This window comes from Hemitrygon akajei, chromosome 6 (assembly GCF_048418815.1).
Source record: "Hemitrygon akajei chromosome 6, sHemAka1.3, whole genome shotgun sequence".
NCBI lineage: Eukaryota > Metazoa > Chordata > Chondrichthyes > Myliobatiformes > Dasyatidae > Hemitrygon > Hemitrygon akajei.
Genome location: NC_133129.1, coordinates 1,403,663 through 1,417,288, shown reverse-complemented (window position 1 = coordinate 1,417,288; position 13,626 = coordinate 1,403,663). Strand labels below are relative to the sequence as shown.

Sequence of the window (13,626 nt, the reverse complement as noted above, 5' to 3'; positions counted from 1 at the left end):
CAACACAGGCTTGTTGGGCTTTAGAGCCTGCTCACCTTTCTGCTTCTGTGCCTGGTACTTGTTGCAGTAGAACCTGTAGCAGTGATCAAGCGCACTGAGGTAGCACTGAATGGAGAGCTTGCCGTCCACCACAGGGTACTCCGACACCATGTCGGGCTTGTAGAAGTCGTACACGTGCTGCATGTGTGTCCCGCGCAGCCCTGTGGGGAAGGGTACAGTCAGCATTTACAATGACAGAGGCAAACAACCTCCGTACGACGTGCACACAGACACCTGCATTCAGCAATGAACAGGCCCCACACACTCACTCACGACTGGTGAGTGAGGCCATTCAACCCATCAGATCCATGTTGGCTCCCAAGGACTAAGTTCAAGTTTTAAATAAAATCTTTATTTATTTAGAGATACAGTGTGGAATAGGCAGTTCTAGTCCAATGAGCCACACCAACCAGTAACTCACTTTTTTAACCCTATCCTAACCAGAGGCCAACTTACAATGACCAATTACCCTACTAGCCATTACATCTTTGAACTGTGGGAGGAAACCCACATGGTCAGTGGTAGAACGTACAAAACTTTACAGATGACACCAGAACTGAACTCTGAACTGTAATAGCGTTGTGCTAACTGCTACAGTACCATGGCAACCAAATTAGTTTATTGTAATTTGGCTGTGCATATATACGTATATTTATAAAGCTTTGAAATTTGCATCACGTGACCTTTCCTAACGATGACTGTGAACAAGCCATAGCCCTAACAAGCTAATTAAGGTCCGAGACTTTGGTAAAAGTTGTCTGAGAGCTCAAATCTCCTGGGGTGCCCAAACTTTTGCATGGTGCTCCTTTCATTTTTTTCCACTCTAAAATTGTACAAAACAAAAATAATACAGGTGGCCCCCGTTTTTTGAATGTTCGCTTTACGACAGCTCACTGTTACGAAAGACCTACATTAGTACCTGTTTTCGCTAACCAACGATGATTTTTGATTTTACAAAAAAAAGACACCTGCTTTATACATGTGTTTACCCCGAGAAAGACTACAATGAATGGGAAACCTTGTGCGGGCAATTGTGTGCGCATGCGTGTACGTGCCGATTTTTTTCTCCAAATTGATAGTGGTTCGCTGTCTTCCCGACTTTGATAAGTGAAACTGCACCGTACATACAATATTTCTACTCTGTATAGGCTGTATATTTATCATATCATTCTTGCTTTTACTATATGTTAGTGTTATTTTAGGTTTTGTGTGTTATTTGGTTTGATTTGGTAGGTTTTTTTTGGGTCTGAGAACGCTCAAAAATTTTCCCCCCATATAAATTCATGGTAATTGCTTCTTCGCTTTACGACATTTCGGCTTACAAACGGTTTCATAGGAACGCTCTACCTTCAGATAGTGGGGGAAACCTGTACACCAATCTTGCTTAAAATGTTGAAAAAAATGTTTCATCTTTAACTTTATGACTTCTGGAACTCAGTTCATCTTCTACTCAATTAACTATTCACAGTAACAGAAATTTTGACCGGGGTGCCCAAACTTTTGCATGCCACTGTATATCACACACAGCACATAAAACAAAATATTACCACAAATTAAGTTAATAAAATATAATTCAAAATGCATGTGAAGTGCATATCAAAAGGTAAACAGTGATCAATTCGCTGTCCTAGTGATGAGACCCCAGTGTTGGCAGGATATTCATTAGCCTCACTGACTAATAATCCCATCTGTCCAATTCCCACCCCTCGCATTCTCAGGGTGGAGGAGCAACACTTCATGAGCACTGTGGGAGGTGCCCTTTGAGGGGATGGGTGTTCTACCTCAATGCACCGTGTAATGAATAGTTCTGTATGAACAAGCAAGACAAGCTTTTTACTGTACCTCAGTACCCGTGACAAATATTCCACATCCAGAGGGAGATTCGTGGTAACGTACCTCGCTCTAATCCCAGGGGTGCGTCAGGTCCGACCAGCATTGCAACGGCACCCGCCCCTCCCGTGGGGCGTGCACTCCCGGTAGCGTAGACAGCAATGTCACCAGCAACGACCAATGCGTAGCGCCCTGCCGAGCCACAGGCAGAAAGAAAGTGTTAGAGCACACACCGCCATCACTCCTACCCGCACCTGCCCCTGAATCATCGCCACGGTGTGGGATTTGGTTTCACTGTAAAGTCAGTTTACGTACTACGCAAATCCTCCTCCTCCGCACACTTGACTGTTCAACAGACTCCACTGTAAGGGCAACAAATCTCTCAGGCAGAGGTAAGGCAATGGCCCTATCTCAGATTACGTTAGAGAAGGTTTCATGATATTTACAGCATTGTGAGATATCACACATTATGCCTTACATGTGCACAAGTTAAGATCTGAGAATTTATATTTGTGTGTTGGATATGATCAAGAATTAGGTAATTCTGCAGTAGCATGTATTCCCATAACATACTGTAAGAATTTCAAATGGGAAACACTGTTTGATATAAGACTATAGGAGCAGAAATAGGCCATTTCACTCATTGAGTCTGCTCTGCCACTTCATCATGGCTGATCTATTTTCCCTCTCAGCCCTGAACTCCTGCCTTTTCCCCATATCCCTGCAAGCCCTGATCAATCAAGAATCTATCAACCTCTACATGGTGATCAGGTGGGATTTATCAGGGGCCGCAGCTCATCTGATCACATCAGGCGTCTTGTGAATATTATGTGGTCGGTCGCTGTTACTCAGTCACCAATAGCAGCTATTTCACTCGATGCTGAAAAGGCATTTGATCGGGTGGAATGGGGCTATCTGTTTAAGATTCTTCAATTTTTTGGATTTGGACCCATCTGTTTAAAATGGATTAGATGGTTATATAATAATCCTGAAGCAGCGGTTCAAACTAGTGGTTACATTTCACCTTACTTCTCTCTCAGAAGGGGTACCCGACAGGGTTCCCCACTTTCCCCAGTGTTGTTCTGTCTAGCTTTGGAGCCCCTGGCAGCAGCTATCAGAGAAAATGAGAACTTTATAGGGATATCTGTGAGAGGACAGGTTCATAAACTAATGCTTTAAGCAGATGATATTTTATTATTTTGTGTTGAACCTTAGTCGGTCAGTGTATGTATTTGTAACATTATAAAGTCTTATTCTAGGTTCTCAGGTTATAATTTTCTAGAAATAAAATGTATAAAAAAACTTTTAAAGAAATGTCAACCTCTGCCTTAAACATACACAATGACTCGGCCTCCACAGCTGTCTGTGGCAATGAATGCCACAGAGTTCACCACTCGCTTGCTAAAGAAGTTCCTCCTCATCTTCATTCTAAAAGAATGCCCCTCTATTAAGACCGCGTCCTCTGGTCATATGCTCTTCCACCATAGGAAACATCCTCCCCACATCCACTCTATCAAGACCTTTCAATATTCGATAGGTTTCAATGAGGCCACCCCTCATTCTTCTGAATTCTAGTGAGCACAGGCCCTTTACATTACAAGCCTTTCAATCCCGATTTTTGTGAACCTTCTCCATTATCAGCACATCCTTTCTTTGATAAGGGGCCCAAAACTGCTCTCAATACTCCAAATGATGTCTCACCTGTGCTTTATGAAGCCTCAACATTACATCCTTGTGGGTTGCTTTCGTGTAGCTGGATTAGGTAAGGACATAATGCTGAGGCTTCATAAGGCATGGGTCAGACCACACTTGGAGTACTGTGCGCAGTTTTGGGCTCCTTATCCAAGAAGGGATGTGCTGGCATTGAGAGGGTCCAGAGGACATTCACAAGAATGATACTGGAAATGAAAGGGTTACCATGTAGTACTGCACAAGTCTTAGGCACATGTAAAACAAATTCTGTAAAGCAAAGATGCTTTCAAAGATAATTAAATTACAAGTTTTCAAATATCAAAAAATTTGCACAAAGAGCAGCAAACTAAAAAGAAAAACCAGTATTTGGTGAGACCACCGTTTGCCTTTAGAACTGCATGTACTCTCTTAGGTACACTGTCATGCAGTTTATTAACCATAAAGAAATTTTAAAAAATCAGCTGGGAGATTGTTCCAAGTATCTTGGAGAACTTGCCACAGTTCTTCTGTAGGCTTTGGCTGTCTCGCTTGCTTCTGTCTCTCCAGGTACTCCCGGACAGTCTCGATGATGTTGAGATCTGGGCTCCGAGGAGGCCATACCATCTGAAACCAGATAAAAAATCTCGGGTGCCTAAGACTTTTGCACAGTACTGTATGAGGAGGATTTGATCACCAGAATTTAGGAGAAAGGGAGAATCTCATTACAACCCATCAAATATTTACAGCCTAGAAAGAGTGGATGTGGACCGCATGTTTCCTAGAGTGGAGAAGTCTAGGACCAGATGGACGTTGATTTAAAACAGAGATGGAGAAATTTCTTTAGCCAGAGGGTGATGTATCTGTGGAATTCATTGCCAAAGATGGCGGTGGAGGGTATAATTAAAGTGAAGGTCAATAGGTTCTTGGTTAGGCAGCATGTGAAAGGTTATGGGAAGGCAGGAGAATGGGGCCGAGAGGAATAATAATCAGCTATGATGGAATTGGAGAGGGAACAGAGGAGATTCTCATGAATGAAAGGGTTAATGTATGGAGAGCATTTGTGGGCTCTGTACCTGTACTTGCTGGAGTTTAGAAGAATGAGGGGGATGTAACTGAAACATCTTGTGTACCGAAAGGCCTAAAGTGGATGTGGAGAGGATGTTTTCAATAGTGGGGGAGTCAAGGACTAGAAGGCCCAACCTCAGACGAGTGGGATGTCCCTTTGGAACAGAGATGAGAAGTAATTTCCTTAGCCAGAGTAGACAGAATTCATTGCCACACATGGCTGTGGAGGCCAAGTCATTGGGTATATTTAAAGTGGAGGTTGATAGGTTCTCAATAAGTCAGGGTGTCAGAATGGCCTAATTCTGCTGCTGTGTTGTATGGAAGTCTCGGAGTGTGAGGGACCAGAGACTCACGGAGATAGGATGCAGCAGGTGGGAGAGGTGGGGTGGGGGTGAGGGAGGGAGCGTGAACCCACCATCCCAAGAGCTGGACTCCACCCAGTTGACAGAGTTGAAGAGAGCGGCCGTGCCCCCATAGCAGGCATTGGTGGTGTCGATGCCCTCGATATCGGTGTTGCCAGACTCTTCGAACAGCTGCATCAGCACAGTCTTGACGGACTTGGACTTGTCGATGATAGTCTCGGTGCCCACCTCCAGCCGCCCGATGCTCTCGTAGGGCAGGTTGTTCCGCTCCAGCAGGCGCTGCACCACCGTCAGGCAGAGGGAGTTGATGTCCTCGCGGTCCGAGCAGAAGCCCATGCGCGACTGCCCCAGGCCTACTGTGTACTTGCCGGCATCCACCCCATCGAACTTCTCCAGCTCGGCCTGCTCTACAAACTGTGCCGGGAAGTAGATCTCCATGGCAATGATGCCCACATCCTTGGGCCAGCGGGCCTCGGCGGTCACGGGAAGGGATCCGGGCATCGTGGAAAGACTAGGGAGACAGAAGGAGAGAGGGCATGAAGACCAGGCACGAGCTCACACAGGCCCAGGTGGGGGGAGTGAATCCTGCACACTACGTACACAACACTCCATTCAGAGATATACTACCCCTGAGCTACAGGAGCAGAATTAGGCAGTTCAGCCCATCAAAACCACTCCTGATACTTTTCTCTCCCAAACCATTCCTACCTGAACCCCGTTACCAGCCAATGAGTGTGTACCTTCTGCCCTCCACGAGGACCACACTCAGGTTGTGGTTAGGAGGCAAACGTGCCGGCTGTAGTCAGCTTTGGCTCTTGGTAGGGCAACTGGTCCTCGTGGTAAGGGGGTTCAGCTCAGGGTAACAACCCTAACTGGTAAAACAAAATTGTTACAGAACCAGAAATGAAGAATCCTCCTGCGTCTGAATGTTTCAGTATGCAGAACTTCCCACTATTCAGGACATTTACAAAGACAGGTGTGTAAAAAGGGCCCAGAGGATCATTGGAAACCCGAGTCACCCCAACCACAAACTGTTCCAGTTGCTACCATCTGGGAAACGGTACTGCAGCATAAAAGCCAGGAGCAACAGGTTCCGGGACAGTTTCTTTCACCAGGCCATCGGACTGATTAATTCATGCTGATACAATTGTATTTCTATGTGATATTGACTGTCCTGCTGTGCATACTGTTTATTACAAATTACCATAAATTGCACATTGCTCATTTAGACAAAGACATAACGTAAAGATTTTTACTCAAGTGTGTGAAGAATGTAAGTAATAAAGTCAATTCAGTTCCTGAGTCTCCACCCATGACCGACAGTAGCGAAAACCAAGGAAGGTACTGACACAATGAACATCTCCAGAGATGGAGGACCTTCATTACTGCTCCAAACACCAGCGGCACAACAGCCAGTATCTGCTGCATTAGGCATTTCAGGTTCTCCCCTTCTTAACCTGAATAGCAAGGATCTCTGCACACACCACGTTCTGACTGGTTAACGGAGCACGGCTCAAACCCATGAGCTATTGTTGCAGGGATCTCCTCTGCAACAAGACAGAACTGTCCCAGGACATGATCTGTCCGTGACTGCAGTTCAGCATATCAGCATTTAACCTTGGTGTGAGAGCATGTTACCTGACTATGTCAGCACAAGCCTTTACTGTCTAGAGATCCTGGCAAAGTGTGGTGAAGCTGACAGATACCTACACAGGCTGCGGCTGAACACAGTAAATCACAAACTCACACACACAGAGGAGGGGGAGGGGAAGGAAAGAGTGAAGGGAGACAGACACACAAAGAGGGTCTGAGGAAAAAAAACATAAAAAGAGGCAGAGGGAAGGAGAGAGTGAAGGGAGACACACATACACACAGAGGGAGGGTGCTGGAATAAGGGAAGGGTGAGAAGAGGGAGAGGCAGACAGACCAACGGTGATGAAGGGCAGTGAGACACTGTGTGGAAAACACATCCATCAATCTTGGATCACTGAGTCACTAGCACACATTTCCGTTGTTGATGGGAAAAGAATTCCACACTCCCCGGCACGGAGTATCACATATACGTGGCAAGTCCTGACAATCCAAACTTTAAGCAGACTGTAATGCCCTATCAGCCACAAATCACTGGAGAATTCAGTGAATGAGCAGCTTCAGCACAATGCCTCCTCCCTCTCTCCCTCCCTCTCTCTCCCTCACACACACACACACGCAGTACCTGTGGGCTGTGGGAACTGTGTGGTGCGCCACCACATAAATGCGCAGAGCTGCAGGCCGTACGCATTCAGCAGCAATCCACGCCCGGGCCGCCCACAGTCTGGGTCAGCATGAGGTGGCGACTGAGACTCAGCCAATGTGCTCCGAGCCCTGACGTAATGCAACACGATCAATGCTGACAGCTCAGGGGCGGGGGGAGGATGCAGATAATACTGGCCCTCAGGAAAGGAGAGGTGGGGGAAGAGGCAGATAGGCAAACGGAGAGAATGCAGGTAACACGCAGCTCTGAAAGGGAATAGGGGAGAGAGGCAGGGAGGGGCAGGCGCAGAGACAGAGGGTGTATGTAGAGGAGTGTGATAGATGTGAGGACAGGGAGAAGCTGTTTGGAGGGAATGAGGGGAAACTGCCTGAAGTCCTACACTCTCTGAGAAAGCTGTGATTGTTAGATGATCCAAGGTTTACCCAGCAGTACAGACCATGCTCCAAGCTGCTGAATTTCCAGACTGTGTAAAGTCCACCGTAAGCCTGACAGAATCACTGCTCATAGTTGCTCATTCGGTTCAATGCAAACGGTTCATCAGGAACCATCTTCTGAAGTATCTGGGATATTTTTTGTACTGTATCAGGGATACTCTGTAAATACAGAGAGTCCATGCGGTCACAGGGAGAATGTACAAACTCCTTACAGACAGGAGCAGGAATGGAACCTGGGTCATTGGCGCTGTAACAGCGTTATGCTAACCACCACACTACCGTGCCAACTCAACCGTGATACATTCTAAATCATTTTTCAATTGATAACAACAGTAAAGTAGTTCATGGCATTCATTAAAAGCTGGATGACAATTGTTGTTAAAGTCAAGATTCAATGATCATAAGACATGGGAGCAGAATTAGGCCATTCGGCCCATCGAGTCTGCTCCACCATTTCATCATGGCTGATTTATTATCTCTCTCAAACCTTTCTCTTGCCTTGTCCACTCTTCAAGAAGGGAGAGAGAAAGAAGAAAGGAAACTATTGGCCAGTTAGTCGGACCTCAGTGGGTTGGGAAGATGTTGGAATTGATTGAGGATGAGGTTTCAGTGTACTTGGGGGTACATGATAAAATAAGCCACAGTCAGCATGGTTTCCTCGAGGGAAAATTTTGACAAACGTGTTGGAATTCTGTGTAGAAATAACAAGCAAGATAAATAAAGAAGAATCAGTGGATGTTGTGTACTTGGATTTTCAGAATGCGTTTGACAAGGTGCCATACATGAGGCTGTTTAACAGGCTACGAGCCCGTAGTATTACAGGAAAGATTCTAGCATGGGGATAAAGCAGTGGCTGATTGGCAGGAGGCAAAGAGTGGGAACAAAGGGAGCCCTTTCTGGCTGGCTGCCAGTGACTAGTGGTTTTCGACAGGGGTCTGTATTGGGACTGATTATTTTTATGTTATTTATCAATTATTTGGATGATAGAGTTGATTGCTGCAAAGTTTGCAGATGATATGAAGATAAGTGAAGGGGCAGGTAATTTTCAGGAAGTAGAGGCTATAGAAGGACCTAGACAGATTAGGAGAATGGGGAAAGAATTTGCAGATGGAATACAGAAGAAATAAAAGTACTGATTATTTTCTAAATGAAGAGAAAATACAAAAAACTGAGACCCAAGGGACTTGGGAGTCCTTGTGCACGATTCCCCAAAGATTAATCTGCAGGTTGAGTCTGTGGTGAGGAAGGCAAATGCAATGTTAGCATTCATTTCAAGAGGACTAGAATATAAAAGCAAGGATGTAATGTTAAGACTTTATAATGCACTGGTGAGGCCTCACCTGGAGAACTGTGAGCCGGTTTGGGCCTCTTATCTTAGAAAGGATGTGCTGACATTGGAGAGAGTTCAAAGGAGATTCACAAAAATGATTCCAGGATTGAATGGCTTGTCATATACAGAGTGATGGCTCTGGGCCTGTGCTCACTAGAATTCAGAAGAATGAGGGATGACCTCATTGAAACTTATCGAATGGTGAAAGGCCTCGATAGAGTAGATGTGGATAGGATGTTTCCTATGGTGGGAGAGTCTAAGACCCGAGGACACAGCCTCAGAATAGAGGGGTATCCTTTCAGAACAGATGTGAGAAGGAATTTCTTTAGACAGAGTGGTGAATCTGTGGAATCCTTTGCCTCAGGCAGCTATGGAGGCCAAGTCTTTATGTATAAAGGTTGATAATTTCTTGATTGGTTAGGGCATTAAGTAAGGGATATGGGGAGAAGGCAGGAGATTGGGGCTGAGAGGAAAATCACATCAGCCATGATGGAATGGCACAGCAGACTTGATGGGCCAAATGGCCTAATTCTGCTCCTATATTTTATGGTAACTTTTGACACCCTGACAAATCAGGGACCTATGAAACTCCACTTTAAATGACCCAGTCTCCACAGCTGTCTGCAGCAAAGAATTCAACAGATTCACCACCCTCTGGCTAAAGAAATCAAGTGAAGTCATGTCAAGTTTATTGTCGTTTAACTATATATATGTATATAACATATAATGTATATAGAAACCAGCCATTTCTTCAACCAGGGTGGAAAGCACAGTAGCACACATAGCACATGATAACTTATGAAGGAGAAGGAAATTGCTCCTCCTCGCCATTGTAAAGGGACATCCTTCTATTCTGAGGTGATGCCCTCTGGCCCGAGACTCCACTTCTGCTGGAAACATCCTCTCCACGTCCACGTCTAGGCCTTTCAATATTCGATACGTTTCAATGAGATCCCCCCCTCATTCTGTTAAACTCCAGCGAGTTATAAGGAATGGAGTTATAGCCTGTGAATGTCCAGTACTGATACAGGATGTCATAAACAACATTACCATAGTCACCCAAGAAGTCTTAGTTGTCAAGTTAGAGCAAGATCTCAAAAATAGCAACAAGACCACAAGACATAGGAGTAGAAGTAGACCATACAATCCATTGAATCTATCTGCTATCCCATCGTGGCTGATTAATAATCCCTCTCAACCCTATTCTCCTACCCTCTCTCCACAATGTCAGACATTAATAACATTTCAAAGAAGTTGTACGAGAGAGTGGTGGTAGGGGCAGATATTTAGGGACCTAAGAGATGTTTGGATAGGCACATGAATGTGAGGAAAATGGACATTGTGTAGGCAGAGGGGATTAGTTTAGTTGGCCATTTGATTACTAATTTAATTGGTTTGGCACAACATTGTGGGCTGAAGGGCCTGTTCTTGTTCTGTACTCTGTTAAGTAAACAATAAAAAAAAACACCAACACAAGAGGGTCAAGCCCCAGTTGTGGAGGCAAACAACCAATGTTAAGCTCATTGCTTAAATGATATTGATTGTGAGATAACAACCAACACCAGAGAAATCTCACTGGTCTTCAAAATGTCAAGGGAGTTCATGCCCACTTTATAACATAGAACATTGAACAGTGCAGGTCCTTCTGCCCACAATGTTGTGCTGACCGCTTAACCTAGTCCAAGGCCAATCTAACCCTTCTCTCCATTTTTCTATCATCCACATGCGTACCTAAGTGCTTTTTAAATATTCTGCCTCTACCACCACCCCAGCAATACACTCCACACATCCACCACTCTGTGCAAAAAAAACCGACATCACCCCCCCCCAAACTCTTGATGCCTCTTATCATCTCATCCATCTCTATCAAATCACCTCTCATCCTCCTTCACTCTAAAGAGAAAAGCCCGAGCTCACTCAACCAATCCTCATAAGACATGCTCTCTAATCCAGACGGCATCCCTGTAAATCTCTGCAGCCTCTCTAAAGCTTCCACGTCCCCCCTATAATGAAGCAACCAGAGCAGAACACAAAGTTCCAAGTGTGGTCTAACCAGGGTTTTGTAGAGCTGCAACATTACCTTGCGGCTCTTGAACTCAGAGGACTGAGTAATTCTGACTAACGAAGATCAACACCATAGGCCTTTTTAACCAACGTGGCAGCTTTGAGGGATCTACGGACACGGATCTCACGATCCACGTTCGCCCACAGTGCTAAGAATCCTGCATCTTGCTTGTTATCTGAAAAGCTGCAGTGCCCATAGTGGACTGATGAGCCTTGATTGATCTTGCCCCGAGATGTAACCTAGACGCCGCCTGACCTGCTGATTTCCTCCAGCATTTTGTGTGTGTTGCTGATGACGCACCATTGTCTCAGCATCCTGCCAGGTGAGCCTGCCTGAAATACATGCTCAGACCCGTGGAATAAGACCAGATCACACAGCCTGGCTCGGACAAGAGTACCTGTCCACTGAGACGCAGCTGGAGCCCAGAAGCATCCGACTCCTCTCTTTATGACAAGACCTACCTCCTCAGGGTTGTGAACTTATCAGTAACTGTCGCTCGTAGGAAAGTAGTAGAGGCAACGTGTCCACAGTGAGAGCTGCAGTCAGGGCACACGAACCGGCCAAGTCTGGCGAGGACACGGAACATGATGGACGAGTTACGTACGTGTGTGACAGACAGCAGAGGCAGCAAGGACAGTTATCCTGAGACTCTGAATGTCTGGCGTCACTGCCTGCATTTATAAGGCCAGCCAGAATCCTCCCTCTCGCCTCCTCTTGTGCACATTAGTATCAAAGGTCAACAGAAAGTGTCCAACGAAGCAAGTGCAGCAACTGATGAATCATTTGCCCGTGGTCAGCACAGAGCTCTAAAGATCGCAGTTCTAACCTTTGCCCTACTTTCACCAACTTCGAAAACAAGTCAAATCTACCAGAACACTCAGCTGTTAGCAACTTTGTTCAGCCCAGTCTGATTCCTCAACACCCAAAAACATTCAACTCTTAAGATTCAAGATTGCTTAATGTTGGCAAGGATCTGGAAGCTATCTGACAATGTGAACTGTTTCTTTTTATTTTCCTTAATATGTTTGTCTAAATCAAATCCATGGCTTCTGGCAATTTAGAGGGGCTGGCGACATTCAGGAATTATTTTATGCCATTTTAGTAAACAAGATTAAAGGAGAAGGAAATAGTTGTTACTCCCGATCCGACGCAGCACAAAAAGTACACACACACACAATAAGATAAAAACACACCATAATTATAAATACGTAATATAGTTTAAATACATAGATTGATCATATGTTCATAAAGTAATGCTAGGGCCAAGAGTGTGTGTACAGAAGGTGAAATTAATTAGAAAGCTTCATGACCTTAAAAGTTTCTCGAGTAAGTTTTGAAATCTCTTCCAGTTAGTGATCTTGTCCTCATCTAGACTAATAATCTTTATTTACTCTGGTTTAATTCATTTACAATTATAACACTTTCTATCAAATTAATCTTTAACCTTTAATCTCCAGCACCATTGTAAAATGTTGTGGAACAAAGGAATTGTGTTAAACCCTGTGTCAGATTGGGAACCTCACCCAAAGATAACAATTTAGACACAGACACACACACACACAATGCTGAAGGAACTCAGCGAGCCAGGCAGCATCTATGGAGAGGAATAAACAGTCGATGTTTAAGGTCCCTTCATCAGGACAACGCACGCGATGCTGGAGGATCTATGAAAAGGAATACAGTCAAGGCTTCAGACTAAGATTCCCCATCATGACAAGGAAACAGGGGAAAAAACATTAACTGTCTATCTCCCTCCATAAATTCTGACCGAGTTCCTCCATAATTTTGAGTGTGTTGCTCTGGATTTCCAGCATCAGCAGAATCTTTGCATGGTAATGCAGCAGTTAGCGTGATGCTATTCGAGCTAGAGGAGTTAAATTCTGTAAGGACTTTGTATGTTCTCTGGGTGCTCCAGTTGCCTACCAGAACAATCTGTATATAACCAAATCAAAATCCGTGGATGAACCAGTAGGTTTGTAGTCTACTGAGAGCTAGATCTGTGGTTTTTAAGTCTGGAGACAAGGAGGCCATTTTCAACTTATGGAGGGATATCTCAAGAACAAAGCAACAATTCCGAACGAGGTTCGAGGCAGAATCTGATGCACGTCAACAGAGTTTGAAAGCCATTACCTCCTACAAAGCCAAACCTAACATCACGAATGGCAGTGATGCTTCATCCCAGATGAGCTCAACGCCTTTTAAAAGGGAGAATAAAATTACAGCTATGAGGATACCAACAGCTTCTGGTGACCCTGTGACCTCTGCTTCAAAGGCCAACATCAGACTGATTTTCAAGGTTAACCCTCAAAGGTGACAGGCCCTGATAAATACCTGGTAGGGCTCAAACTTGTGCCAATTAACTAGCGGGGGTGGGGGCTGTTCAAAAACATTTTCAGTCTCTCATTGCTACAGTCACAGTCGCACCTACTTCAAAAGAGCAACAGTGCCCAAGAGCAGGGTGAGCTGCCTTAACGACTATCGACCAGTGGCACTCACATCTACGGTGATGAAGTGCGTTGACAGGTTGGTTATGGTTAGAATCAACTCCTGTCTCAGCAAGGACCTGGACCCGCCGA

General features: G+C 45.0%; 1 protein-coding gene across 5 annotated transcripts in view; it reads right to left on the bottom strand.

Annotated features, from left to right (window-relative positions):
* Nucleotides 1-13,626, bottom strand: part of hmgcs1 (3-hydroxy-3-methylglutaryl-CoA synthase 1 (soluble)) — a 41,790-nt gene that overhangs the window by 12,972 nt on the left and 15,192 nt on the right. For 2 of the 5 annotated variants that reach the window (XM_073047775.1, XM_073047776.1), the window contains exons 2-4: nt 5,021-5,478; nt 1,936-2,061; nt 36-200 (exon numbers count right to left, since the gene is read on the bottom strand). In XM_073047775.1, coding sequence (XP_072903876.1) covers nt 36-200; nt 1,936-2,061; nt 5,021-5,478 — 749 coding nt within the window. Of the gene's footprint in view, nt 1-35; nt 201-1,935; nt 2,062-5,020; nt 5,479-7,182; nt 7,207-11,511; nt 11,778-13,626 lie in introns of those variants that run through there. The other 3 variants (XM_073047777.1, XM_073047773.1, XM_073047778.1) reach the window with 3 other exon arrangements.